General features: G+C 49.4%; 8 protein-coding genes across 8 annotated transcripts; 1 reads left to right on the top strand and 7 right to left on the bottom strand.

Annotated features, from left to right (window-relative positions):
- Window positions 1–1,626: 1,626 nt before the first annotated feature.
- FIESC28_06831 (uncharacterized protein) lies at window positions 1,627–3,058 on the bottom strand (the record flags this gene model as incomplete). Its single annotated transcript, XM_031160973.1, has 2 exons — window positions 1,627–2,866; window positions 2,919–3,058. The coding sequence occupies 2 exons, from the start codon at window positions 3,056–3,058 to the stop codon at window positions 1,627–1,629; spliced, it is 1,380 nt and encodes a 459-aa protein (XP_031014953.1).
- A 1,291-nt stretch (window positions 3,059–4,349) lies between these two features.
- Window positions 4,350–6,035, top strand: FIESC28_06830 (uncharacterized protein; the record flags this gene model as incomplete). The annotated part of the gene is made up of 4 exons (XM_031160972.1): window positions 4,350–4,364; window positions 4,456–4,543; window positions 4,614–5,855; window positions 5,908–6,035. The coding sequence occupies 4 exons, from the start codon at window positions 4,350–4,352 to the stop codon at window positions 6,033–6,035; spliced, it is 1,473 nt and encodes a 490-aa protein (XP_031014952.1).
- Window positions 6,036–7,922: 1,887 nt separating this feature from the next.
- FIESC28_06829 (uncharacterized protein) lies at window positions 7,923–8,472 on the bottom strand (the record flags this gene model as incomplete). Its single annotated transcript, XM_031160971.1, has 4 exons — window positions 7,923–7,995; window positions 8,047–8,149; window positions 8,235–8,340; window positions 8,413–8,472. The coding sequence occupies 4 exons, from the start codon at window positions 8,470–8,472 to the stop codon at window positions 7,923–7,925; spliced, it is 342 nt and encodes a 113-aa protein (XP_031014951.1).
- Window positions 8,473–9,076: 604 nt separating this feature from the next.
- FIESC28_06828 (uncharacterized protein) lies at window positions 9,077–10,174 on the bottom strand (the record flags this gene model as incomplete). The annotated part of the gene is made up of 1 exon (XM_031160970.1): window positions 9,077–10,174. One exon carries the CDS (start codon window positions 10,172–10,174, stop codon window positions 9,077–9,079), a length of 1,098 nt encoding a protein of 365 aa, XP_031014950.1.
- Window positions 10,175–11,818: 1,644 nt separating this feature from the next.
- Window positions 11,819–16,611, bottom strand: FIESC28_06827 (uncharacterized protein; the record flags this gene model as incomplete). Its single annotated transcript, XM_031160969.1, has 3 exons — window positions 11,819–11,944; window positions 12,002–13,300; window positions 14,035–16,611. The coding sequence occupies 3 exons, from the start codon at window positions 16,609–16,611 to the stop codon at window positions 11,819–11,821; spliced, it is 4,002 nt and encodes a 1,333-aa protein (XP_031014949.1).
- Window positions 16,612–17,770: 1,159 nt separating this feature from the next.
- Window positions 17,771–18,370, bottom strand: FIESC28_06826 (uncharacterized protein; the record flags this gene model as incomplete). The annotated part of the gene is made up of 3 exons (XM_031160968.1): window positions 17,771–17,903; window positions 17,954–18,103; window positions 18,156–18,370. 3 exons carry the CDS (start codon window positions 18,368–18,370, stop codon window positions 17,771–17,773), a joined length of 498 nt encoding a protein of 165 aa, XP_031014948.1.
- A 1,768-nt stretch (window positions 18,371–20,138) lies between these two features.
- FIESC28_06825 (uncharacterized protein) lies at window positions 20,139–21,267 on the bottom strand (the record flags this gene model as incomplete). The annotated part of the gene is made up of 3 exons (XM_031160967.1): window positions 20,139–20,810; window positions 20,866–20,947; window positions 20,999–21,267. The coding sequence occupies 3 exons, from the start codon at window positions 21,265–21,267 to the stop codon at window positions 20,139–20,141; spliced, it is 1,023 nt and encodes a 340-aa protein (XP_031014947.1).
- A 1,023-nt stretch (window positions 21,268–22,290) lies between these two features.
- Window positions 22,291–23,884, bottom strand: FIESC28_06824 (uncharacterized protein; the record flags this gene model as incomplete). Its single annotated transcript, XM_031160966.1, has 3 exons — window positions 22,291–23,074; window positions 23,130–23,779; window positions 23,870–23,884. The coding sequence occupies 3 exons, from the start codon at window positions 23,882–23,884 to the stop codon at window positions 22,291–22,293; spliced, it is 1,449 nt and encodes a 482-aa protein (XP_031014946.1).
- Between the last annotated feature and the right edge of the window lie 2,974 nt (window positions 23,885–26,858).

Here is a 26,858-nt window from a genome sequence, read left to right as displayed (position 1 = left end):
ATGTTCCATGTATGAGCTAGCTAAAAGGGCGTATTATCAGAGGCATTAACGTATTGGCTTACAACTGCCTACCTAGGTGTTCAACCAAGCCTCACACAATGCCGTACATCTCGCAACTCACAGACCACCAACGCCTCACTTGATTTAGAAACTGCATGTCAAAGCGACAAGGAAAAGCCTTATAGACCATATCCCGGCATTTGTGGGGTTGAGCGCTAATCGAGCATTGAGCACGGTGCCCAATCTGCAAGATCTCATGGCGTGTTGCTCTTCGTTCTGATGAGAGATCTGGGCTCAAACTCCTGGAAAGACTTTACGTGTATTGAAGCCAATGCGGTCAGATCTTATATCTTGTCTCATTTTGTTCTCTCTTTGGTACCCCAGTGAACCATGGTCACGGGGCTTGTCGGTTCCGAGTAACATCATTAGCGGTTCTGGCGACAACTTCATATGCCGTCTATCAACGGCATGAGACAAGATGACATGCACCCCAGACTGCACCAACAGACAATCTATTCGGTAATCCGAGCTCTGCTAACTCGGACCCGACAATAACTGCTCGCTTACAGCTGTTGTCAATGGCCTGCATAACTTCTTCAGCTGCACAACCACACCATCCTCTTCCAAGCTGTCTCAGACTTGCATATTCGAACACCAACGCTTCTCTTACCAATTCTTTCCAAAGAGGCAGAAACCCGGTCCGCAGCCAATGAAGTAAGCCTGGTCACCCTCTCGAAGGAGCTAACCTGCCGGGGCTGAGGAAAAAAATAAATCTGCGTGTTGAGATTGCATCTTGCATGCTGTGCATACACCAAACACACTTAGTCGGAGCTTTCCCTCAGCCGACCAAATCCGATATGGAAATCTTCTTATTGCATCATCCTTGGCGTCTCTGCTGCTTCTGCTACAATACGCGGACATCAATCTGCCGCTCCTGACAAATGCATGTGTTCCTCTTATTGCTTGCTACTGCAAGCCACTGCAGGCATCGCAAGCCATCTATCCCTTGTTCAACTGCACATTGCAATAACACACCAGAGCAGAGCGCATCTGGACCTCTAGCTCAACGGCAGGCTTACTCCAGTAGCTTCAAACACACTCAATCGTGTCGCAGTATGATGGGCTCGATGATCAACAAGATATCTCCCTGTAACGCTGCAGTAGATCGAAGAGTGAGAGGACTGCCGAGCAGAACGCCATGCATCGGTAACGATCGGTTCTTGGAGCGATACCCAACCTGCCTTTTCGTGCAGCTCTTTGTAATACTCGCAGTAGTAAGTCAGTCAATCAATGTCTATCGCCTATACGGCACCAGAGCAGTCCATTTGTTCCCAATTAGTCAAATTTCACATATACTCAAAGACTCAGCTGGAAGTAATGGTAATTTTATAATTCATAATACCTATCCAAAAGTACGCCGTGTGTAGATCCAGTCCATCTCATTTGACGCCTGTTTCACTGTATTATCCAGTTCAACAATTTTGGTATCCCACTCCTTTTGGTTCCTTTGAAGCGTTCCTCATCAGGCCGCTCGTATATATAAAACAGTAAATGACAATGCAACGCTAGTAGTGAATATGATGCTTAAATCTCCGTTCCTTTTTGACAACCAAATTCATAGCCTGTTTACATAGCACCAATGACCTTGTCAAAGGCACCAACGAGCAGAGGGATGTGCTCCTCGTTGAAGATGAGCATGGGTCGGAGGCGGACAGTGTTCTTGCCGCAGGTACCGATGTTGACTCCGATGTGGCGCATGGAGCGGACGAGACCAGCAGGGTCCTTGGTGTCGAAGGCAATGAAGGTACCCTGATCCTTTCCTCGGAGGTTCTGAATGTGCTCAGGGTACTTGGCAGCGAGGCGCTCAATCTCAGCGTACAGCTGGGTGCCGATGCGGGCGGTCTGCTCAACCAGCTTCTTGTCGAGAATCTCCTGGATGACAGCCTTGCACATGATGACACGGGCTGGGTCACCAATCCAGGTGTTGAACTGACGGTAGGCCTTATCGGGAATAAGCATCTCGTTTCCGAAGAAGTAGCCAGCAGTCTGAGCCTTCTTGGAGAAGGTGACCATATCGGGAGGAGAGCTCAGGTTCCAGTGGTCATGTCCCCAGAAGGAACCGGTGGCACCGAAACCGGTCTGGACCTCATCAGCAATGAGGACACATCCGTGCTTCTTGGTGATGTCACGGAGACCCTGGAAGAAAGAAGGGGAAGCGTGGTTGTCACCACCCTCGGATTGGATAGGCTCAACGATGAGACCGGCAACGGGGCAGTGCCATGTGGTCATGATGCGCTCGACCTCCTCGAGGCATCGCTTCTCCTCAGCAGCGTTCTCCTCGGCGTGGTCCTGAAGAGGGTACTTGAGAGCAGGGAAAGGAGCCTGGGGCCAGTTGAAGCTAGGGATATCGAGCTTGTGAACGGCCTTTGAGCGGGTGGTGGAGAGAGAGCCGAAACCTCGGCCGTGGAAAGAGTTCTTGAAGCTCATGATGGCAAGCTCGGGGGAGCCAGGCTTGGAGTTCTCCATGCAAGAGTTGATCTCCTCCTCGTTCCACTCAGCATCACCACGCTTGCGGCGGCTGTAGAGCATGAAGGCGGCCTTGTAGGCCAGCTCGTTGGCCTCGGAACCGGACTGAGCAGTGAAGATGTAGCTGAGACCCTTAGGGGCAACCTTCATGAGGCCGTTGCGGAGGATGTCGACCCACTGGTCGGAGGGGAAGTTGCCAATGGCGGGTCGGTTGACCAGAGCGGAGATCATCTCGGGGGACTTGGCGGCCTCGATGAGGGTGTTGTTGTTGTAGCCAACAGGGATGGAGGCGATCTGAGCGTAGACATCGAGGTACTTGTTGCCGTCAACGTCGACGATGCTGCAATGTATTAGTGCCTTGCTTTGTAGATGTCCGCTTTCTTAGTACTTACTAGTTGTCGTGAGACTTGTCATAGTCAACAACGAAGTGGACAGCACGGGCGTCGAAGATGGTATCAAGACGCTTGGAGCTGGCCTTGGAGACAGGGCCAGGGATCTCCGTGCGAACGGCGTTCTCAACAAAGGAAGGCATTGTGAAGGTAGTAATTTAATGAAGGGTGTTTTCCTCTGGGTATCTTAAAGTGGGTATGTGAGGAAAGAAAGTCAAGATGTCCTGAGGAGATTCGAGATCGATTGAAGAAAGCTGGGGGAGGGAGCTATTATAGGTAACAAGCAGCTCCAGCTTTCGGAGCGTGGTGGCACTAAAACCGTAGCCATTGTTTAGAAAATGTTGATGGATGGCCTCGATATGCTTGTGCCTCCCTGCTGATTGCCAATTGTTTGCGGCTCATGGAGACATCGTGGGGCCGGAGTACAGAGACCGACCGGCTCAGAGCCGGAGCGACGTCTCACGGGACCTGTGTAAGGCTCGGACGCCACCTTGAATGGAGTACTTCCAAAACCTAGTAATTAGTGCAAAATTGGCGAGTACCGTTTTGATGGCTGGAGTATTGCATGGAAAATCACCGCTCAAGCAGCTATGCGTTGATATGGATGGATGTTGAGATGTAAAGTTATCCTGCTTCACTGATGATTTAGATGGCTTTGAAGTTGCTCCTGCCAATGCCTTTATGGTTCAGATGGAAGGAAGGTACGCTGTAACTTAGGTATGCCTTCCTTCACCTTTACCCCATCATTTTTCAGAAATTCCCCAGAGCTTAAGATTCTCGGTGACCTCTCTAGAAAAGAGACGATGGGATGTCGGCACTTGCTCCGTTCACCCTCGTGAGTGTTTGTTCTGTCTGTGCGTTAGCGGTTGAAGCGCCAGAAGCTTCCCATTTCTCAATGGTGTCCAAGTCTCTCTGTATTCGTGGGGTTTAGCTTGTCGGCTCCCATCCTTCCCCGCCGGTTCTGACTGTCGGTTCCGAGACATCCACCAAAACTACCCCCCACCTCCACCTTCTCCGCTGTACCACTTCCCCTCATAAACACCCTCAACTCTATCATACACGCCCCTACCGGGCCGGCTCCCAAAATGTCCACGGGACCCGGATCATGGAGATCAAGGTCCAATAGAGACGCGACAATGTAACGCAGCGTCACTGTTGCACGTAATGCAGCAGAGCTACGGCAGTTACCAAGCTCGGTCAAATTCTTATCATGTTGTCACCATTGTGCAAGATCGTTACCGGAAGCAACGCGGGGATCCAAAAGAATTGTAAGCAAAGATATTAGACTAAGCTCCTCATTGACAACCCATCGGTACCATATGAAAGACTTGCCGTCTCCTCCATCATAGCTTTCTTCTACATTTGAAATCTCAACTTGTCTTATACCTACAGACTTTCTCTCACTAGTAAAGCGATAACAGACTGACAAGCATCATGACCTCTCCAAAGGTGTGTGACATTCTCACTTTATGCAGCTCATCTGCATCCCAACAAATTCGAGACCAGCATTGCTGACATATATTTTTTCTTAATCATATAGCTTAACGACCCTTCACTTATCAAGAACGCATGCTACGTCAATGGTCAATGGGTAGCTGCAAAGTCTGGCAAGGACTTTTCTGTCGAGAGTAGGCGCTCCAACCAACCCCGGACGTTATCTTCATGGCTGCAGATATCCTGACGTTGTTTTTTTTGTAGACCCTTCAACCCTTGAACAGCTTGGAACCTGTCCCGAGTTCGACGCAAACGACACCGAAGCCGCCATCGCCGCCGCTGATGCCGCATACAAGACATACCGTAAGACACCGGCACGCCAACGGGCCCGGTACCTCCGCCGCTGGTATGACCTCATGATGGAAAATGCGGAAGACATCGCTCGGCTCATTACTCTCGAGAACGGAAAGGTCTTGTCAGATGCCAAAACAGAGGCCGTCTACGCTGCCAATTTCTTCGAATGGTTTTCTGAAGAGGCCCCTCGAATCTATGGCGAGACTATCGAGGCCTCGAACCCATCATGCCGTCTATCTACTATGAAGCAGCCCGTCGGCGTCTGTGGTCTCATTGCGCCTTGGAACTTCCCCGCTGCCATGATTACTCGCAAAGCTGGACCTGCGCTTGCCGCCGGTTGCACTGTTGTTATCAAAGCTCCTGCCGAGGCTCCTCTGACAGCTCTTGTACTCGCTGAGCTGGCGCATCGTGCTGGCATTCCTGCCGGAGTTGTTAATGTTATCACCGCGTTGGATAACACTGCTGAAGTTGGCAAAGTCCTGACGACCCATCCCAAGGTCAAGAAGGTTTCTTTCACTGGATCAACAGGCGTTGGTCGACTTCTTATGAACCAATCTTCGTCAACCATCAAGAAGCTGTCTTTTGAGCTTGGTGGAAATGCTCCTTTCATCGTTTTTGAGGACGCGGATTTGGAAAAGGCTGTCAAGGGAATTATCGCTTGCAAGTTCCGAAATTCGGGCCAGACATGTGTTTGCGCCAACCGCATTTTTGTGCATCGCAGTGTTTACGACAAGTTTGTCCAGATGGTCCTCGACGTGGTCAAGACCTTTGTCGTTGGCGATGGTCTCGGTGAGAAGACAACCCACGGCCCTCTTATTCACGGTCGCGCAGTAGCCAAGACTGCTGAACATGTTGAAGATGCTATTTCCAAGGGAGCCAAGCTTATTCATGGTGGAGAACGTCTGCCGGATCTTGGTCCCAACTTCTTTGGCCTCACGATGTTGACCGATATGAAGCCTGGCATGAAGATCTGCAGCGAGGAGACCTTTGGCCCAGTGGCAGCTTTCTTTGCATTTGATACCGAAGAGGAGGTTATTGAGCTGGCCAACGACAGTGAAGTTGGTCTCGGAGGCTACTTCTACAGTGAGAATGTCAACCGGTGTTACAGAGTAGCCGAGGCTTTGGAAGTTGGCATGGTTGGCGTCAACTGCGGTAAGTTTTTCCATTCAATAGGTGACAACAATTTTCTAATATGATATTCTAGGTGTGCTTAGTGATCCTGCTGCACCTTTCGGCGGCATCAAGCAGAGTGGATTCGGAAGAGAAGGAAGCAAGTACGGCATTGATGAGTTTACAGTCACCAAGATGGTCATGACGAACATCGATCCTTAATTGTTCTGCTTTTAAGAAAGAAAATTTGGTTGGCATAAGACGGAGATGAAAATACCCAGGTGAGAGTTATATACGGGGCAATGAACCCCTAGGAAACAATACACAAATTTGTTAATGCCGTGATGGCCTCCTACGCATGTGAGAATCAACTGTGCACGGGCTCAGAAACCTGTACCAGGCTGTTTGGTCTACTAGACTCCTTGAGCGGGTTCGTCTTAACCGGATCTAGGATGGATGGGTGTGGTGTCAGGGCATTGCAGGCAAGGGGTCAAGCTGGATGGCCATAGTAACACAACACCAAGGACTACAGGGGCTTAGAGCGCACATTCTGATGATAGAGCTTCATGTATACTTGGACAGGATGATCAAAAACAGGGGGGATGAGACGAACATAGGGTCGAAATTGAGTCGGTACACAGATCACTAAGACGCAGTGTAAGTGGAAAGAGGTTATGATATGGCACTTTTATCTGGCCCTTCCTGATCGTGTGAAAAAGCATACCACAAACAGCACGGCTTTTTGATGATTTCTTGTTGCCAGGTTGCAAATGTCTCAATGACCATCCTGAGGCGATGAAGCTATCGCCACAGCTAAACCCACGCTTCTGCCCCCGGTCCGTGGTGTTCTGGGTGGCGTCCCGCTCCGCTGCAGGGCAATCTATGATCGAGCGTTCGCATTCGGCAATTAAACGGGCAAAGATCTTGAATGGCCGGTCCGGTCCGGCCAAAAAGAAGCAGATAGATAATACAGAGAGGGTGTACATTGGAATAGAACGTCACAATGTGGGGAAGGAAGGGAAGGGACGTTGACCGGGAACAAATGCCGGCCCCACAGAGATCTGGAAGCTTAGGTCAAGGTCATGATAGCTAGAAGCATCTGCGATAATATCAAAGAAACTAGAATGATGAATATTGATTGAGATAAGGTCTTTGGGTTGTCATTGGCTCTACCTATCAAAGATGGTGTTCTTTGGAACATCTGGAGCTTGATCTAGACAATTCTATTTGCACCACGATACTGATTACAAGTACTTCGACTAGGTACTCAAGATCAATGGATCAAAGTACGTTCTACCAAGACATTGCTCAATGAAGTACATATGTAGTAGTCAATGGAAAACAATGTCCGGCAACATATCGCATAGCCCAAGATGGGTAACGGCATTGACGTATATGTCATCTTTCCAAATCCAAGAATGACAATAAGAATGGCCCATGAACTGTAGTGTATCAATCCAAAGAGGGTCAATTCAACGGCGGCCAAAAAGTCTTGTCATCGGAACCGATAAAACCGGCTCCTTGGTCGGGAGCCGAAACGTGCAAAATATTTGCCCAGAATCGCTTAGACCGATCTCGGGGTACGTACCACTCCTCCATGCCGATGACAGCTCCGGTTCCAAGGTGAAGCTGCCCGTTGATGCCCGGCATGAAGCTCTGTTTTTAGTAATTTGTTCGGTCATGAGCTGGTATAAAGTAATAGAATCTGGAAGTGCTAGAATATTCCGTTAGGCATGACGATGTTGCCGGTGGACGGATACCCATGACAAGTCCGGAGGCTATCAGCTCCGTGACGGGAGGACCGGGGTTTCAGCCTCAAATACAGATTCGACGGTGGCCGGAAGACTTCAGGTAAGACTTTGTTGTTAGTGCTTTGTAGACCTGATAGGCTAGGTGACTTGAAATCTTGAATATGGTCAAGGAAGGATATCTCAGTCTGTGAGAGACTCAACACTGGCGTCGCAGAGTAGAGAACTAATTAATAATAGTCACATTAGGAGTTCAATATCGACTTCATAAACTGTCTTGATGGAATTTTTATGGCTTGATACCGTCTTCTATGGGTTGTAAATAATAGCAAGCCTTATCCCATGGTCCTAGGTATTCCATCTATTTGGACTCGCCAGCCAGAATGTTTTCCACCCTCTTAACCTTATCCTCAGCAGTCTGCTTCTTATCCGTTCTTGAACACTTCGTTAACATCATACAACAAGAATGAGGTCATTGAACTTACCGGCTACCAACTCTCATAGAAGACTGAATCCTCACGACACCGCGACGGTGCACAACGGCATGAGCCTTTCCTACGGCTGCCATCACCTCATCCCAGGAGCCCTCTATAGATTAAGTGTCAGTCATCTTTCCTGTTCGCCGTGACAAGGTGAGGGCATATAGTTGAGAAGATATGGTAAAATGACGCACCGACTGTGGTACCAGCAGAGTGAAGAGTATACTTCAGTCCACTCGCCTTGAGAACCTTTTGAACTTCTGCGATATCCTCTGCAACAGAGACGCTTCCTGTTCCGAGCTGTTCAATGTTAATATCAGTCCATCTGAGCATACAGACCTATATGGGCATGAGCGGGGAGTCGTTACTCACAGGAAGAAGACAGAAGTCGACGTAGCACGACTCTGGCGTGGCAATGCTTTCGTAGTCCATGATGAACTGTTTAGAGAGGGTTTGCTGAAGGTTGTGAGGTGATGTTGAGGTTGAAGGTGGAATGGGATGATACTATTAAAGGCTATGGGTCTGAGAGTTGGAGGAGCTAAATCTCGCTGCTTATTGGCTGAGAACATCACGAAAATCAATTCATGAGCAACTTCATGATGCATAAATTACTGATGATCACTGATTAATGTGTACCTATTAAATATGATGCAAAGAGTACTTCGCTAAAACATTTATCACGATTGGGGTTTAAAACTTGCTTTACAAGCGGCTTTATGCCTTTTTATTCAGAGTCTATAGAGATGAGTATGTATCATACCATATGTCTATGGGCCATTCTTTTCCAACTCTATCATGTGTAGCCCTCAGATCCGTCTATCAAACAGATTCTATGCTTATCTCGAAAAGCAATTCATCCAAATGCAAGCTTGCTGATCCCAGAAACGCCTCGCTATATGCCCAAAATGACCGCAGCCCGATTAAACGGCAGGGTCGTGTCGAACCTGTGTAAGGAATGGTGGTATTTGTCGAAGAATGAATACAAAAGGGAATGTGTTTTTTAATGTTCGGTGACATTCTGATAAGGTGATGTCGTTTACACCAAGAGCACGGCGGCAGCGACAAAGGCTGTCAGTGCTACCATGCCAACTTGTCTATCGTTGGTGGTGCCCAAGGACTCATCTGTCGAGACTTGTTCGCGGCCACTGGCATCAGAGACACCGTTCATCTTGTCAGTCGCAGCAAGGACCTGACCCTTCTCGAAGAAATCGACCAGGACAAAGTTGGGGGCGGCACCCCATTCCTGCTGACACTCCTGGAGGTGCTTGCCCAACTCGCCATCCTTGCTGGTACCTTCGCTGTTCACAGTGTCGATGTTCTCAGTATCAGGAACAAAAAGTTCGCTGTTGGTGGCGAGGTTCTGGTACTTGAAGTGGTTGACCAGGCTCATCATGCCGTTGGACAGGGCGGTAGCGCCATCCTTGACCTTGGAGGGGCGGTTGACGGTGCAGTTAAAGCCATTTAGCTCAGGGACCTCGAAAGCTGTCTCGAAAACGTGGTCAAACTCGGGTAGCAAGTAGGGGTATTCAGTCGAAGCATCGATGTTGGTGACAAAGGTAACTAGGCGCGTCTTGTCGTCGATCATGGCCTTGAGAGTTGGCCACTCCGTGGTTGCATTCTGACCAGACGGCGCATAAGCCAACTCGGCAATCCCAGAACCGTTGATAGCCTTTCCAAAGTCTGCAGCAGAGGCCTTGGCAGAGTTGACAAGCAACAGAGTAACGACCTCATTAGTGTTGGCCTCCATCCAAGCGTTGATCTTGCTCAACCAACTTTCAAGCGTTCCAGCGTCGAGAATATCGCACGAGGTGTGACATAGGTGAAGAGCATTGTTTTCCTCATGAATCTGGGCCTGGAGAAGGCGAATACCAGCGTCGAGGGCATCTGTGGCGTTGTAGTTCTGGTTTCCTGCTGCTGAAAGACCGTCGTTGCCGTCTCTTAGGAAGGAGCTTCCGTGGGCTCCCATGTGTGTGATGTTGTTGTAGTTGCGGTCGCAAAGATCGGCAAAGTTGTTGCATGCTGTTGAAGAACCTGATCCTGATCCTGAATCTGAGTTGGATTGTGGAAGAGCATAGACAGCTGAAGTGGCAGCGAGGACTCCAGCCACCACGGAGCGAAGTGAAGAGTGAAGCATTTTGATATGTGTTTATTTCCTTTTGGTTAATAGAAATAGAAATCTATGTGAAATAGGAAATGAAATGAAATGAAAATGAGGAAAGAAACAATATGGAGAAGGAACAAGGAGATTGAATAAAGTACAAAACAAAAAGAGAAAGAGCACCTCATTGAATTGAAAGGTACGTAAGTCTAAAGGGGACCCCCTGCACTTTTAGAAGCTGACGTCGCCCCCCGGTCCAACCTTTTTGGTGGTTGGGGCCTTGAAATGATCGTCAAACGAAGCGAAAAGCCAAGTCGAAAAGTCCAAGAGAAAGGCTCCAGGGGTCTTGGGCTTGCTGCGCCCCTTGAAACGTCAGCAGTGGAGATTTCCCATTGGTTACCAGCGCTTCAAAACATCAACGAGACAGCCCAGAACTGAGGCTAGCAGTAGCCTCAGGTAGTGGAGGCTAAGAAAAGATTATTTTAGCTGAGCTATAGTCGAGTCGGGTGCTACCATATCGTAAACACAGCGTTTGAGGTACAGTTTGAGATTGTTCAGTTTAAAGCAAAGCATTTTGTTCATCTTTCAATGTCAATCAATTCATGCTTTGATTTTTAATACTACTACGACACGCGTCATGCCTTTAGTAAGAAGTTGGCTGGCCAGCGAGAGTTTACAAGATCGACAGTGACCCAACCATCTATTTTCCACTCTTTTTGCTACAGCAAGAATGGGCATTGTCGATGGCAAAATACGGAGTACGTTGATACGTATAGCGTCTAGATGAGATATTACGGTGACTCTCAACTGCCAAGCAAATAGTAGACGAAATGCGGGAGCCGAGACCGCGTCTCGTCTCGGGAACAAGACATGCCATGCCATGCCATGCCACATCCCGGGGGTCATCAACAAAAAACGCCTTGCCATTAAATAACAAGATTGAGTTGAATCTCGTTTGTTTACTTACATCCGTGTTAATCTCAAACCCTAGAAATTCAATTTACTCCTTTAAAGGATTTTATTCATGAATAATGTGAATTTTATCCAACCTTTTCTTCTTTCAATTCTTTGACGATCTCTGCATATTGGATGCTGATCTTTCCATGCATATGACATGTGCTGCTGCTGGTGGCGGCGGGAGGCTGAGCATAAAACGTTGGTGGTATCCACTTCTATTTTTATCAATCTTTAATGCCCGTTTCCCGCGCTGTAGCCTGTCACAAGGCGGCTCAAAATCGTGAATGAATGAATGACCACATCAAGAACAGTTCGCATCGTGTCAACCCACTCAACACGATGTTTCTGCATATAGATTTGCCACGAGGCCTGCTCTCTTTTCTTGGCCTCGGCCAAGCAGAAATCTAGAACAATCATAGACTTTTAATCTGCAAAGCCAAGGTTTAAGCGTAAAGTCATTAATACTTGCAGGGCAACTTCGATAGTCGGGTGAATAGTTATGTATGATCTCTAGACGAGTCCAAACCATAGGTTGGGGTATAATAGCATACTTTGTTTTTATAAAATAATGTCCTAGCGTGGCGAGGCTTCATCCGATCTTCTCCGTGCCGGTGTCACTTCTTTAAATCCTATGTATCTCTCTCGCTGCCAAGCCGCAAGGGTTCTTCCCCATTTCACTCAATACGATCTGGTGCTATCCATGCTCATGTCCGTACTCTGGTCCTACTCAGGGTCTCCGTACTCTTCCTTCTTCTCCGATGCAGCCGCAGCCTCGATGTCCTTCAGCTGCTTCTTGCCCTCGTCCGTAGTCGCATCAATAATTTGCTCTTCCAAACTAAGGATGTTGGCCTATCACCCCGCCGTTAGCAAAATGTCGCAACTCTGTTTTAGGTTCTGGTGACTTACCTCGCCAAAGAGACCCACGAGTTCCTCAGCCTCGTCGATCGGCATCTCGCCCAGCACCTTGTTCACCTCGTCTAGATTACCCGTCTCCAGAGCTTTGCGCATCTCGGGCGCAAAATGTTCAAAGATCTCGCGTGCTTCCTGCTCCTCAGGGTCCTCGCTATCGGCCTTGGGAACCTTGATATTGATGACCGTGCCGGGCTCCACAGCGTGCAACTGGATTTGCTCGACACCTTCTGTTTGGCCTTCCTTGGCTCGCTCGGCTAGGATCTCTTTGGAACGGGTCTTGATCTTCATGTAAGTCTCTTGGACATCCTTGTAGAACACCTCCTGCGCTTGGTGTCCCTTGGTCATGATACGCTTGAAGAAGAGTCCGACACCATCCTTTCCGAGAGCTCGGCAGTACTGCAGAAGTAGGCCTTGGTGCACGTATTGTCGCGAAAGATCATCCTTGCCCTCCAGAGCAGCATCAAAGGCCTGGACGAGAAGGCCGTCTGTCTCCTTCTCAACCAACAGTTGGGGGTTCTGTAGCAGGAACTGAAGACTGGTCTGGTAATCATTTGCCTTGATAGTACCAAACTTCTTTCCGGCCGGTGAGGATTCGATATCGCTATCGTCGTCGACCTTGACTTCTTGCTTCTCGGCTCCCGAGCTCGATGGCGATCCTCCCGCAGCGCCAGGGTTCAAAAGTTCCACCTGCGTAGTCTCCTTCTTCTTATCTTCAGGTGTTGACTTGGCGACATGCGAGCTATCGAAACCGGTATGGATTCCTTCGCTGGTAATCTTTCGTCCCTCCTCCTTCTCAAGCTCTGCAAGCTTAATTTCCAGCTCTTTCTGCAGACCGGTAACCTTGTCCTCATGTTCCTGAATCTCAGCAATCATAGCCTCGTATCTGTTCTCCGGCTTCTTCTCGTCCAAAGCCTTGTTAACTTGATCCAGGAGAGTAGCCATCATCTTGGTGTATGATGGCTGCTCCTTCTCGTGGGTGTACACTCCCTCAGGTGGTACAGGGGGCTTGTCATCCTTGGGGTTGCCAGCTGACTCCATGACAGCTTGGAATGCAACCTCTGCCGGGTTTCGGGTGGCAGCCTCAGAGGCATGAGCTCGAAGTGACGCCAAGAGGCCTGAAATGCGCTTGATCAAGCCATCGTTGACTACACGCTCATACTTATAAGTTTCGATCTGGAGTCTTCGTTGTTGACGCTCCTGATGAATCTGGTTCTGTTTCGCGCGGATGAATGATCGCTTATCAACGTTGGGGTGCACCTCGATATCGGAATCGTCACTGAGCTCCAGCGCGTCCTAGCATAGTAGAGTTAGCGACTGCTTGTTGCCTGTTGACCTTGCCTGCTTACCCATTTACTATAATCAACAGGCATTTTGTTTGATTTATGTCTATCTCGCAAATATTTCAAAATGCGAAAGGATATGTAGGAGAAACGAAGTCTAGGATTCTAGGAGTGGTTCGAATGGAAGTTTCTGGACTGCTTGAGAGCTAAACCATGATGGCGGGGTGGTTGTGATCACCCCACTACAAGATCGTGGCTAGTGTGTGGCACCACAGCCACAGGTTATCTCATCAATAGACTACCAACTATCACGACTCACAGGAATGATGCTATTAAAGGCGGGGAAATGATAAAAGAGACAGTAGTCTTGCATAGCGAGTTGCCTATGCTTTCCGCGATAATAAATACAGTTCAATGATATATCCTGACGCCATGGTATCATCCCTTTGCCAGCTCCCTAAATAGAGGAGCTCGCAGCAACTTTACAAGTGCCCATGCCTTCAGATCCGATCCTACCAACCCATGAATTTACAATGCTTGTATGCCTCACTTCTTGATACCGCGAGCGCTAACCTCGCCTTTCTCTCCGATATTAAGTTTCACCCGACACTCGGGGCAATACCATTTGGTTGTACGTGCGGGCACCTCCGTAAGGTCAACGCACTCGAGATGGAACCATTCTTGCTTACACTGTCTATTCGTCAGTTTCTCGTCCACTTGTTTTTGACGGAGCAAAGAGCCACATACCTCAGAGTTTTCGCAGGCAATCATCGTGCCAAAGCTGACTCTATTGCAGAGACAGTACCTGGCCTCGTCAGGATCGATTGGGTTTCCATCATCATCCACATCCTCCAGTTCAACCTCTGCAGACCCTCTGTCCTTCTTTGGGCGAGCCTTCTTCTTTGGTGGCGCCTTTCTCTTGCCAACAGCGCTGTTGCCGCCGCTTTTGGTGGTGCTAACAATTCCAGGAGCTGGCCGCTTAGTTCGCTTTGGTGGTCGAGGCTCAGGGGCAGGGGTGTTGCGAGCGGTGCTGGCTCGTCTAGGGCGATCTGCAGCTAACGAGAGCTGCGGCTCTTGACTCGCAGCTTTACCTCGAGAACTTGGTCGACGTATGGCAAGACCCTCGGGGCCGGGGGTAATCCGAGGAGTGGGTGCGCGGGAAGAGGTCTGTTTGATGGCTGGTTCAGGAGCTTGAGGTGGTGGAGGGGGAGGAGGGGACTGTGGAGGAGCAAGAGCAATTTGCACGGTTGCGGTTTGGAGCAACGGTGATGTCTTGGGTTCAGATTTGAGGGTTTCTTCTTCAGACACCTCGGGAATCGGCTGGATCACTTGAGGGGGTGGTTCTGTCTGCTGTTGCTGTGCCTGCTGCGTCCTCTTCGCTGCATCACCTCGGGTTTCTCTTTTAGTGTTCTCCCGTACTGGAGGCAGTACTGGGGTTACCGATTTCCGTCGTTCAGAGAACGGTAAAGGAACCGGAGTCTCATGAGGAGGGGGTTTAGTAGGTCCTGTATTGGATGCGGCAGCAGGGTTGGGCGTTGGAGACTTTGCTGAAGCCCTGGTAGCCATGGCAGGAATAGGGATAGGAACAGGTGTTTCGGCATGCGAGACTACAGGATGATCTCCAGGTGCTGCTGCCGACGCAGGTGCTGGATTCTCAGGACTTGGGCCCTTACTTAATGTGAGTTGCGGAGGCGGAGGGACCGGCGTTTCGGTTTTGGTTCGTTTGACTTGAGGTCGGCTCTCGTTCTTTTCAGCACTCCCGTTGACATTCGTGGGTTCTTCGGGCTCTGGTTCTCTTTTGCGCTTGGTTGATCGCGATGCTGCTCGGGTTTTGTTGGGCTTGGGGGTTTCTTTAACAGGCGTCTCTGATGTGGGGGTCTTTGGCGTGCCATTACTCCCGTTATTGGTGTTACCGTTGCTGTTGTTGCTTGCATTTGCATTACTTGTGTTTGCATTGCTTGTGTTTCCATTGTTTGCGTTTGAATTGCCATTGCCATTGCTGTTGCCGTTTCCATTCCCATTCCCATTTCCATTTCCGAGAAATAATTTGGCAGCCTCGTTCATTTTCCTAGCTGATTCCTCTGCTTCTTCTGCGGCCATTTTGGCAAGAGCTTCTCGTTTCAATTTCTTCGCCTCGTTGAGTTTCATGCCACGATTACTAGTGGCAACTTCTTCAGCTGATAACGTGTCAGGACTCAAAGCGCCAGCTGGCAGCTGCTTCTCGCCAGATTTGGTGTCCACGATCGCTTGTGGAACTACAGGCTCAAAACGCTCCCCTTTCTCTTTCGCGTCTTTCTTGGCCTCGTGATATGCGTCGGGGCCACGACCGAGAGCTTTTAGTTCGCGGGCAATCATGGTCTCGCTTGGAGTCCATGTCGCATTTTTCTTCATGCGTTTTCGCAACTTGGCGAGCTCGTAGTGAGTAAGTTGCAACCATGGGGCATCGGGACTACCGACAACAGCATCGTCAGGAGGGGGCTGGAGTAGAGCAGCATTGTTGGCAGCAGCTGCTTCACTCAGTGCGGGTGTCGCATAGGTGACTGGACGAGCCAGACGGCTAGGCGTCTTTGGTGGTTTGTTCGATACCAGCTTGATCCGTGGTGCTGGTCCAGGCGTTCTTCGATTTGGCGCTGGCGTATCGGAGTCATCGTCGGAGCTTACATCACTTTCGTCTGTGAACGTATCCTGATCAACGTCGTAGGGCGCCTGTACCTCGCCAGGCACGATAATTCTAGGACCTTGCGGTCTCCGAGGTTTCTGGCCACCGTCTCCCCCGGCCTTAAGTGCTTTGCTCCTGGCAGCCTGCGGTGATCTTGTTTGGACTGGACTCTTCGGTTCCTCTGTCGGATAGTTCTCTCTCATCTTCTTCAACTTCGAAAGCAAGACCTTAGCCTTGTTATAATGTCTATTAATATTATCGGACATTCTGATAGCTTCAGCGTGCGCAAAGGTACGAGAATTGACGGCTTGGTCGAGCTGCTCAGAAATATCCGCCCGGAGCTGTAGTGGCGCCGGACGCTCCTCTGCGCTGATTGTTGGTAGTCGACCCCATATTGTAGTCAAGTCGTTGACCTTGAGTGAAGCGTTCGCGTATCTCTCGTCGAGTTTGCCGATAAGAATCAGGGATCGCACGACGTCGGAGGGTAGATAATCGGTAAAATCGAGGAAGTCGGTGACAGTTGTTTGGGCATCTGGATCTACACGCGATTCCATGGACGCGAGGCTGTCGATGCGCTCTAGTGTGGGAGCTCTGAATGATAGGTGGTTCTTGGGCGAGATGGCCTCCATGGTGGTGTCGCCATCGGGATCTGCTACTGGGGCCATCGCGACGCCTGAGCTTCTAGCTCCTCGGGCGCGTATGAACAAGCCGGTCGTGTATCAAGCAAGACTCTTGAATTTACTATGCATAATTTGGTGATGCCATCTGATGATATGTGGTTGATCGCGTTTGCTGTATCTGTATCTGGTCGGGCGCGATAGGTACGTCAATCAAGTCAAGTCGCGAAAGGTGGAAAGTGCGCTAGTAGGTCTGTCCCCGGTCAAGTGCGCCCCGCCATAACGCGACCGGGTCTAGTGGCTGGGGTGCCTGTGGCTGTGAACGATCATGTGATGCTTGGATGTCAAGGATATCAACGACCTGCATATCAAATCGATGTAGGACTGCCTGGTCAGGCTGCAACTTCAACTTTAGAGACAAATATTTGAAACGATTTCGATTTTCTGCAAGTCATTTCACCTGTTCTTAGGTAGTTTAGTTCAAAAAGGTTACTGCAAGTTACTCTCCGCATCGAGCCGGGGTCAAGGCATATTCGTGACCCACAGGATGGATGCCTTGCATTAAGAGTCATCATGATAGGACTGACTACTCATGATGAAACGGTTTTGTCCTAGTAACATGGCGCAACATTTGGTATTTGAGAATCAAGTACGCCTTGGGCCTGAAAATCCACTAAAGAATAAGATTCATTAGGATCCTTCAACCAATGGCTCAAATATTGCTCGGGATATCCGGTTGGAGGCCAAAGTAAGACAAGATTAACCAATAAAGATATTTCGAGAAATCTGTTAGCCGTCAATACTAACTTACAGTCTGAGAACAACTCATCCTCAAACATCCCTTCTTATCAGTGGCTCTACTGTAGATACGTTTCAAATATCGTATACTGACATGGTTTAATCAATTAGGTCGGCCATCACTTTAGGGTAGTCTTGACGATCTGGTCCTTTTCAACTGTGTCTTTCAATTTCAACCTCTTTCATGTATCTGCCTAATCCCAAGACAAGCGTCCTCCCACTCTAATAATCTAGTAAAACTGTCCAAAGCAACCCAAATACAACGCTAAAGTGATATCACAAGTCTAACTCATATCCTTCCATCATCAACCATGAACCAATGTTCTGACCCAATTACATGCCTGTCATAACCTCATGACCATCGAAGATCGTGGTTCCCCCAAGAAGAAACTCCCCTCAGGTGATTTGACTAGTATTCCCAATCAGGCTCAGCCTCTCTCATCATGACTCTTCCAGCGACTTGCTCGGTTTGCTCGACATAGTAGCTTGATTCGCTTCCTATCAACGTCACATTTCCATATGCGACAAGACTTCTGCATCTCCTGCTCCTTGTTAGTTTCATACTCAAACCAATGAAGGTCAGTATACATACAGGTGGCCGTTGATAGTGATGTTTCCATAAATCTCCAAGTCTGTTCCCTCCAGTGTTCCCACGACCTTGAGCTTTCCACGGCCCTTGATCTTCTCATTGGCAACTGTATAACCATTCACTGAGATGGTTCCATAAGCTTGGACTTTGCCGCTGTTGACATGTCAATCATTGTTATAACTATAGCATGATAACATATACTTACTCGCATCTGATGCTTCCGTTAAGGCCAATGGATCCGTAGGCGTCAAGCTTCTCGCGAATGATCACATCGCCGTTCAAGTTGATGCTGCTGCCAGACTTGACGGATCCAGCAACTTCAACTGGGCCATTGAGAGTCACCTCATGGTCACTCTTGACGCTCTTTGACCTCTTGTAGGCCGGCTGGGTGGAGTAGGCGGTGTTGTAGTAGGCGGACATATTGAAGTTGTTGTTTGGTGTATTGAAGTGTTGTAAAAGATCGAGTTTGTTCTTTGAAGTAACGATGGGTATTCTGTATATCTCAAGTTGTTTTGATAAAGACAGTAGTGAAGATGGAATTATAGAATGCATTCCTGAGGAAGAAGTCTGTTCTCTTATACCTGCGATTTTCAACCCATTTGCGCAGAAGGTTGAAACTGAGAGTAGGCATACTGGAGCCTCAAGACTCACTCACCCCATACTAAGCTAGCCCCATCCATAAGGCATATCCTGCAGGACAATATGATTCCTTGATACTAAAGTAGGCACGGGACCTATCGGTATCCATTGTCGGGCACTGCAGTGCAAAGACGCATCGCCTTGTTACGGTCGGGATATTTGCATGGAGGCTCATTGGACGAGTTGATCAGCATATGCAGGTCGAGATGGGGAGGATGATAGGGCTTGCAGTAGTTTGAGATTTGTCTCTTGGTGGTTGATCATAACGTCGATGTAAGTCATGGTTGGCTTCAATCCGTCTCTTATGATTTCAATTACTCTACCGTGGCATTGACTCTTCTGAGAACCAATATTATCTCGAGAAATACACATGTTTACTATCGAATTAGTAAATTGACACAGAAATGTATCTTTAAAGCAGACGTTTGAGACAGACTCGCAAGGCATTCTAGGCAGTCTTGTGGATCTCCACAGCCTAGAGTGAGAAGGCAAGATATCCAATAGTCTAACACGACAAGGGTTCATTCAGAGTCCGAACAGTCCTATCAAGGACGCCAAACGCCTTGTTTCTCCCATGAACACCACCGTTTCGCGCTCTTCACTTTACTTCACATAAGAAGGACTGGCTGTTCTTCTCATGCAAGCCATGCACATGCCCCAATGCGGTCATAATGGATCCAGAAGTTGGGGAACAGCAGGCAGGGGTTGTCAGCTTGGGACTGGCTATCTTTCGCTGTTTGCCTTGGGTAGAAAGGTCCTGTTGAGTATACCGAATTGTCGATCAACCTGCATCTAATTCTGCTGCCTTGAACCCTCGGGCGTTTCTTGACTTTAACATTGTGAAAATCCTTGTTCATGCTAGGAATCGCCCGAGGCTGTACAGCCCCTGCCTCTAGTCCTACCTAGGTAGTCTACGGAACGCTTCCCGTTTGCCCATGATCATGGTCATGGTTGCATCGCCTCAGCCCTATGAAGTATCCTACAGTATAGAAAAGCCACTTGACTTTCTCATTGACCTGCAATTCGCTCTTTGATGGGTTCCCCCGTCTGCAAGCGCACACCACCCTTGTTTCTTCTAGAAAACGCCAAGTCCTTCGCCCAGAATGCCCGATCTGTTCAATGGATGCCTGCCTAATAGGCATATCAGACAAACTGACTCACTGGAATATTGAGACTAGAAGATAGGTGCTTTCACGACGCTGGTGGCTTGTGACTCATGCTAATCAACTAGCAATTGTAGACTATATGCTCAAAATACCGGTATTCATACATTATCAAAACAAACCTAGCACAATATAATAGAGAAAACAATATAAACAAGAAACATAGCCACTTGATGATCTCTCAATGGCATCATCATGTGACCACCCCGAATCCTTCTGACTCCGATCGATATAGGAAAACCGGGGTGTCCATCCATCCATCTACCCATTTGCCAATCTCGAAACAAGGATGCTATCAACATCCTTTTTGGCCCCCAACATACCCTGCACAAGGCCCTGCACCCAAGGCTGACCTCAGTCTTCCAGAACGTAGCGTTTCTGGGCACTTAATCTCCGCCAACGAATCCCAAACCAATACCACTGCAGATGGCGGCAAATGTCCAGACGCCTGCATATGCAGCAGCTCCAATGGCATCAACCCGATACATGGTCTTGTAGGAGGCAAGGAACGTGTTGACCGCAGTAACAAAGGCAATCATGGCTGTTCGACGAATAACGACCTTGGTCTTGACAGTGTAACCCCACACATTCCACCAGACGGTCTCTCCGAGAGACGCAGCCACAGGATCAAATTCGGTGATCTTGTCATCCTCCTTGGCAGGTGCCGTTGTCGCGAAGGGCGCAAAGATAAAAATGCTGGCGGCAATACCGAACAAGGTTGTCACGGGGAGAATAGCAGCGTACGAAGCGTTGTAGGCAGGCTCGAGAGTGCTAACTCCGGAGTAGTTGACAACCAGGATGCGAGGCAGGACGAAACGCAGAGCCAGGTTCAGGACCACACTGTAGATGCCTGTTGCCATGGCAGTCGTGTACATCTGAAGCCAGGGGTCGAGGAGCTCGCGGTTAGGCAGGCCTGCAGCGGCGGCAGACGAAGACGTGTGGTAGGTAGAAAGCGGGCGAAGTAGGTAAAAGGGCACGGCGACCGAGACAACGTCAATAGCGAGTGCCGAGATTGCTGTGGTCCAGTTGAGACCGTAGAAAGTCGTGAGCAAGTAGTACTTTGATAAGTCAGCTTTGAGCAGGTTCTAGCTTCGAGAAGTGGGTTAAACTGACGTGAGGACCGTGAGATAGTAGATCCATCATGGCAACATCCAAGCTGTCCAACTTGCCATACCATCCAAAGGCCAACTCAACACTGCGATCACATTAGTATGTCTTCGTCTCTGCATGGAACGTCTTTACTGACATTCTGAAACCAGCCAGAAGGGCAACCTCTTCCCATGTATCCTGAGTTCTGCTGAGGGCAGCGAGCTCGCCGTTGGTAAGCTCATTCATCAAGCTGTATCCCAATGATGCCATCGCAAAACTTGTCGCGATCGCGAGAGGGAACTTCGCCTTACGAGGAACCATGGCGCGGAATGATCGCGGTGCTCGCTGCACTTCCTTTGGTGATGATGGAGTTGTCGTCAACGCCGTGTCGTCGCTGGCCACGGCGGCGCTTCGTCTTGTGGCCATTTTGTTGTTGTTTTGGTGAGTTGAGACAAAGAATTGTCTAGGATTCGGGTTCACGCCACTTGTCTAGGACAAGGCAAGACCAAAAATACCAGAAATGTGCGACCTTAGTACAGGTAGCAACCGAGATGTTTTTTTGTGTTTGCGATCAAGTGAAGGCAAGACTGGGTGAAGATTGGGTAGGATGCGCTGAACAGGAACAGAGGTTAGTAGGTAGGCTACAGTGGGGAACTGGACAATCAGTGACGTCGCTGCCCGGGCAACCTCCATCAGATGGACCTTCAACGGCATTTCGCAACCTCGAGTTCCCCACTGCACACCTACTGGACTGGGTTAGTAGCTGTTTTGCCAGCCGACATGGGAAGATGAAGGGTTTTTTTTGCTCTCTTTTCGACCTTTTGATTTTCTTCTTCTTCTCTCATTCCTCAAGCAAGCATTAATTGATACAATCAATTATTGCCGACTGAAAGAGATGATCCTCAATCATCCTGAATCGTCTCATCTTGTTCGTCTATCTGTCCTTTTCGCTCGACGAGGCTGGCTGCTCTTCCGTGACCTTGTCTGAATCGCACCGTGATTGATGTCTCATCACGACGATGTTCTTTTCATTACTCTTCATCAATTGATTTTATCTCAATTATTCATTCACTCTTCATCTCGTGGTGATTCAATGTTGTAACACGGCAATGTGGTTTCAATATTTGATTTCCATTTGGTAGGTATTTATTTGGGCGTCCAACTCGACGCCTGTCCGAATCCTCACTTTAACCTCGTGGCGATGCAATCTCATCTAGTTTTCTCACCAGACGGGCCCTCCACTCTTCGGTGCTGGGAATCGGCAGCGGAGATCTGGTCCACCTTATGATAACACGCTGTATGTGATACAGAAGATATAAAAAAAAGAAGAAGACGATAACGCGCTTATCCATCGACGTCATCAGATAATCCAACTCCAGAGCCTTCATGCCTGACCCAAGAGATATATACTCCGTCCCAATCGTTACCCATTATAGATGCATCCAAAAATCATTCCTCCATACGACCGAAAACACCGTCATCATCATCCTCGCTTCGACCCCGCGAACGCATCTCGAAATCGTCATCGTCCATGACCGAATCGCCGCTGCCGTCCATTCTGACGTCTTCGCTAGGACGTCTCATCTCACCACGAGTAAAACTCTCGGGCTGTCGACGTGGAAAGCTGTTAATGAAGCTTGCTGTTGACAGCGACGTCGCCTGGTCCAAGTACTGAGCGGGCAGTGGAGGAACAGGGGGTGCATCCGCAGGAGTCATGGCGGGACGGGATCCGTTGTTGCTACCAAAGCTACAGCTCAGAAGCTCAACTGCAGCAGCCAAATCCCGGTCGTCTTCTCCAGTGGCATTGCGACCAGAAGAGCCTGGACGGTGGTGGTCATTGCTTGGCTGACGGTAGTGGCCAAAGCCCGAGCCATATGGCACACTGCCTGCTCCAAAAGAAGCAGCCGACTGGTAGCTTCTCGCATACCCGCCGTTGCTGCTGTAACGCTTGTTGCGGTAGGAAGTGCCGTTAACACTAACACCTTCGGCGAGCGGAGGTGGAGTAGTATCGGCAGAGCTCTGTCGCTCCGCATGGTCGGAGTATCCAGAGGCTGCAGGAGAGGATGACCCGGCCTCACTTTGGAAGTCCTTGGTAGACTCGGGAGGAGTAGCAGCGTTGCCGTCGATGCCGTTCATGGTTACAAGAACCGAAGCAGCTTCAAGCAGCTGGACTTGTTGATGCTTCGAAATGAGCAGCTTCGAAGTCAAGGCCCACTCAGGTGTGTGTTCCCACCTAGAAACAGTCAGTGACACATATTCATGAGTACGCAACGTTGCACGCCAAAAACAGCTCTTGTCTAAAGACAAAGCTTCCTGTGCTGGGGCAAGTCATTGGGAGGAGGGGAACCAACAAGTGCTTAGTCAAGCAGCTGCTATGCTTGTAGCCTTTGCCGCACTTGTCACAGCGAACCTCAACCCTGTTGCTCTTCTTGCTCTCCTTGAGAGTCTGACCGTCGCTTGCACGGCGTTGACGAGCCTTCTGGAACTTGGTAGTTCCCTCGTCAGCCGAGCCTTCATTCATGTCATCCTCAATGGCGCTACCATTGAGTTCTTGCTTCGTTTCGGGTATCGTCTTGTGGTTCGGGAGGCTGGCAGGAGGGGAGGGAAGGCTACCGGCGATGGCAGCTCGAGCAGCGGCGCTCTTGGACATTCGGCGGCCGCTGTTGATGGGCAGGGCGGAGGAGGAACGTTCACTTTCCCGAAGGGCCGCGGCGATCGCGTTCACGTTCGCATTCGGGTTCGTGACGGACTTGCGTCGAGTCACTCTATGGTTGGCGTTAAGAGCGCCTGTGAGCAGCGAGTGCGAGCTCGTCCGAGCGTGAGATTGACGACCGGGGAGGGCCGACGACGTGGACGACATCGGAGAACGGGTCTGAGTCAATGGCCTCGAGGACTGCTGCATTTCCTGAAGAGGACGAAGGAGATCAGCAAATCTGGCCTTGGTAGGTTGTTATGCCATCTGGCAAGTCGTGGGAAAGATCATGACAGGGCTCGGGTTCGGTCCCTCCGAGGGTTGAGGGCAGCGTACTTTGGATGAGGCCATTGCCGGCGACTTGGTATATGTTCAGGATTCGACCGACTGCAGTCGTGTCGATCACGAACTAGACGTTTGGAAGGTGTTGGTAGATAGACTTGAACCTGGAAGATGTTGGACTGGTGTTGGCAGAAGGAAGAGAAGTGGTGAGAGGAGAAAGATGTTGCCAGCAGGAGTCCCAGAACAGACGAGAAATAATATTTTGGGAAGCAGCACCCAAGCCCAGGGTGTGTGTGTGGCCAGGAGCGGGGCGTATGTAGCAGTATGGTGTCTGAATTGGATGTCTGAATTGATGCCTGTGCGATTACTATCGAGACTTGCTCAGTTCAGTGAAAGCGCACCCGGCTGGTCACCTATTCACTAGCACCTTTGAGCCACCAAACATGGCCTTGTGCCTTGGAAGTCAAGAGGGGGCTCAACCACAGGGAGCCAAGGCCCTGGGCCGGGTTCCAACGACTTCCACCAGGCGCTCCGTACTGCCATTTGCACTGGTGTTTAGGGGGGCAGTTCAGCCATTCAGTGGCCACAGGTGGAGAAGATACGACATGTCGATTGGATGGTCGGCACCCTGGTCAAGCATCCGAACTGAGTTGCAGCAGGGAAAGAGAGCCCGTGAGAGGGAGAAAGCCTGGGAGGGAGCGAGGGGGTTAGGCGGTGGTCCGCGGAAGGGTGTGGCGTTAAGGCGTGGGTGTGTCATGCGCCCAAAGTCGCAATCGGCCGGCGAACGGGGGCTGAGCAATCGATGGCTCTATCCCATTCCCTTGTTCTTGACCTGAATGGAACGGACAGATATCCTGAGCTGATAAAAGACACGAGACAAATTATGCTCGGCTGCATTTGCTGGCATTAAAGCGAGTTGTTGCTTCCATCAACAATCGTGTTATCAACGGTTGATGTTGATAAAGTTAATGGGACATAAAGGTCAGTGTACAGTACAGTACAAAGGCATGTATCCCCTCAATTCCCCTCCCGTCGTGCATGAGGCGCTGTGCTTTTGCACTGGTCCATGATTGGATTCCCCTCACAAACTGGTACCAGTCTTTGCTTGATAAGGTATAAATTGGTGAATTAGCTCTTTTTGTGCACCCTCATAAGTTGAAGTGCAGACGTGCCAGGGTCTTCCTTCCGCTGCACAACGTTGTAGCCAGGGGATTAAACTAAACCGTTTCCACTGTTCCTGGAGGTTATCTGCTCTGAGAAAGCCAGGTCCCGTTTGCACAAAACGTTGCCCGGCGAAGGGAGGAGCATCATCTCAACAATCGTGATGGGTCGGGGATGTATGTGATGCTCGGATTTCTCGTCACTCGGTTTGGTTTTCCTGTTTGGAATCCATTAGCAGCAGTCTTTGTTATGCTCGCTTGATTCTGGGCTGATTCGTCACCCGACGCGTCCATGTCCTCATTGCATTTGCCTGGGCTCCGTCGCACATACATAATACAGTTTTGTACAGTACAGACGGTACTCGCAGCGAGTATAAGAATACCGACTTTAATTTATCACATTGCAGCTGGCTCTCCATTTCCCCAACTTCCGAGACGGGTAGAGTGGACGGTGGCCCCGTGGCCTGGCCTGTAGCTTGTAGCCCTGCCCGGCCTGGGCGGCCCAGTCGCCAGTGCCCAGACTTAATCGAGATGGAGATAGACTCGCACTGGGCGGGGAGCTGAGTTGGTTCAATGGGATGGGCGAGTAGACGAGCTAGTGCGTGAGGAGTTGATGCTGAAGGGAAGACTGATTTTGGGGACCGAGTGGAGTGAAATCTGGGGGATGTTTCTCTTTGTTGTTTTTCGCACTGTAAGTGATACTGTACATGGAGAGTGCAGTACCTGGAGGCATCAAAGAGATGTTGCTTGATGGCGTTTGGTACCAAACCGATGTCGATGGGTTGAGGACACAAAAACAATAGTTTGATGCACATCGAGAGCATGCCATTATTTGCTACCGTAATCATCTGCGGTGATGGCGAGATTGTCAGATTCTCGGGTCGAGATTTTGTTTTAAGTTTTCTTGAACAAGTGGTGGATTCATCTTGCATCGGTTTTGTAGCGAGCCATCTAACAGGTATCGACCATGACCTGGTTCTGGCTTTGACTTGATGCCAGTGCTGAGACCGATACCACGGCAATTGTCGTATGCAACAGATTGCTTTGTCTTGTGGTGCCTTGAATCTCGTCTCCCTGGGATATTCTCTCGGGCTCATGGTTGGAGCCTGGAGGCATTAATAATCGGGGAGACAAAGAAAGACCCGACGCCATCAGCTCCAGGTGACGAGGCAGAGGCAGAGGCAGAGGCTCTAATGTTTCTCGCTAATTGTACCAGCTTGAGACGCGTTTAATGAGACGTCTGACCAAGGGATCGAATGGATCTGTTTCGAGCCCTGGAGTGTGGATGTTTTGGAAAACCTGTTTCTGTAACTTTTTGCAACGCGTAATGCTCTTCTTTTTTTTAAAAAAAGGCTATTTATGTGATTTTATGCCTGAAGTTTAATTATGCAGTTCCATTGAATGTCGATGGTTAATGGAATTGGAATTTAAGCGCGAACGCGACAGGGCTGACATCAGCGTCCTTCTACCGCTTTCAGTAACAGCAACTCGATAGATGAGCGGCAAAGCAACAGTTCATGACCACTCGTTTAAAAGACTCACTCATCCCTACTTGAACAGTAATCTCCTGCTTTCCATCTTACTATCGAAATGTGAATCGTCTGCCTGTCCTGTCCTCTTACACGTGGTGATAATCCATGCTCTTTCAACTCAAACCTAACCCTTGCCCTGGCCCTGAATGCTGAAGTAACCTTAATGGGTTAATCCAGCCCAGTCCCAGCCAAGTCCAATATGATCAAACGGTGATCTGATCTGATAACGCTACGTACTGTAACTGACTGTTCGGTCAATTGATTTGCTGGCCTGACTTATTGGCCTGATGTTTAATACTCCGACCCAGCTGGTTAGACGAAAAGTCAGACGGAGGAAGGGACTTCTTATTC

The sequence above is a fragment of the Fusarium coffeatum genome (assembly GCF_003316985.1).
Source record: "Fusarium coffeatum strain FIESC_28 chromosome Unknown BRIP53273_contig_146, whole genome shotgun sequence".
Classification (NCBI taxonomy): domain Eukaryota; kingdom Fungi; phylum Ascomycota; class Sordariomycetes; order Hypocreales; family Nectriaceae; genus Fusarium; species Fusarium coffeatum.
Note: the sequence above shows the minus strand (reverse complement) of the source record. Positions and strands in the feature narration are given on the sequence as shown.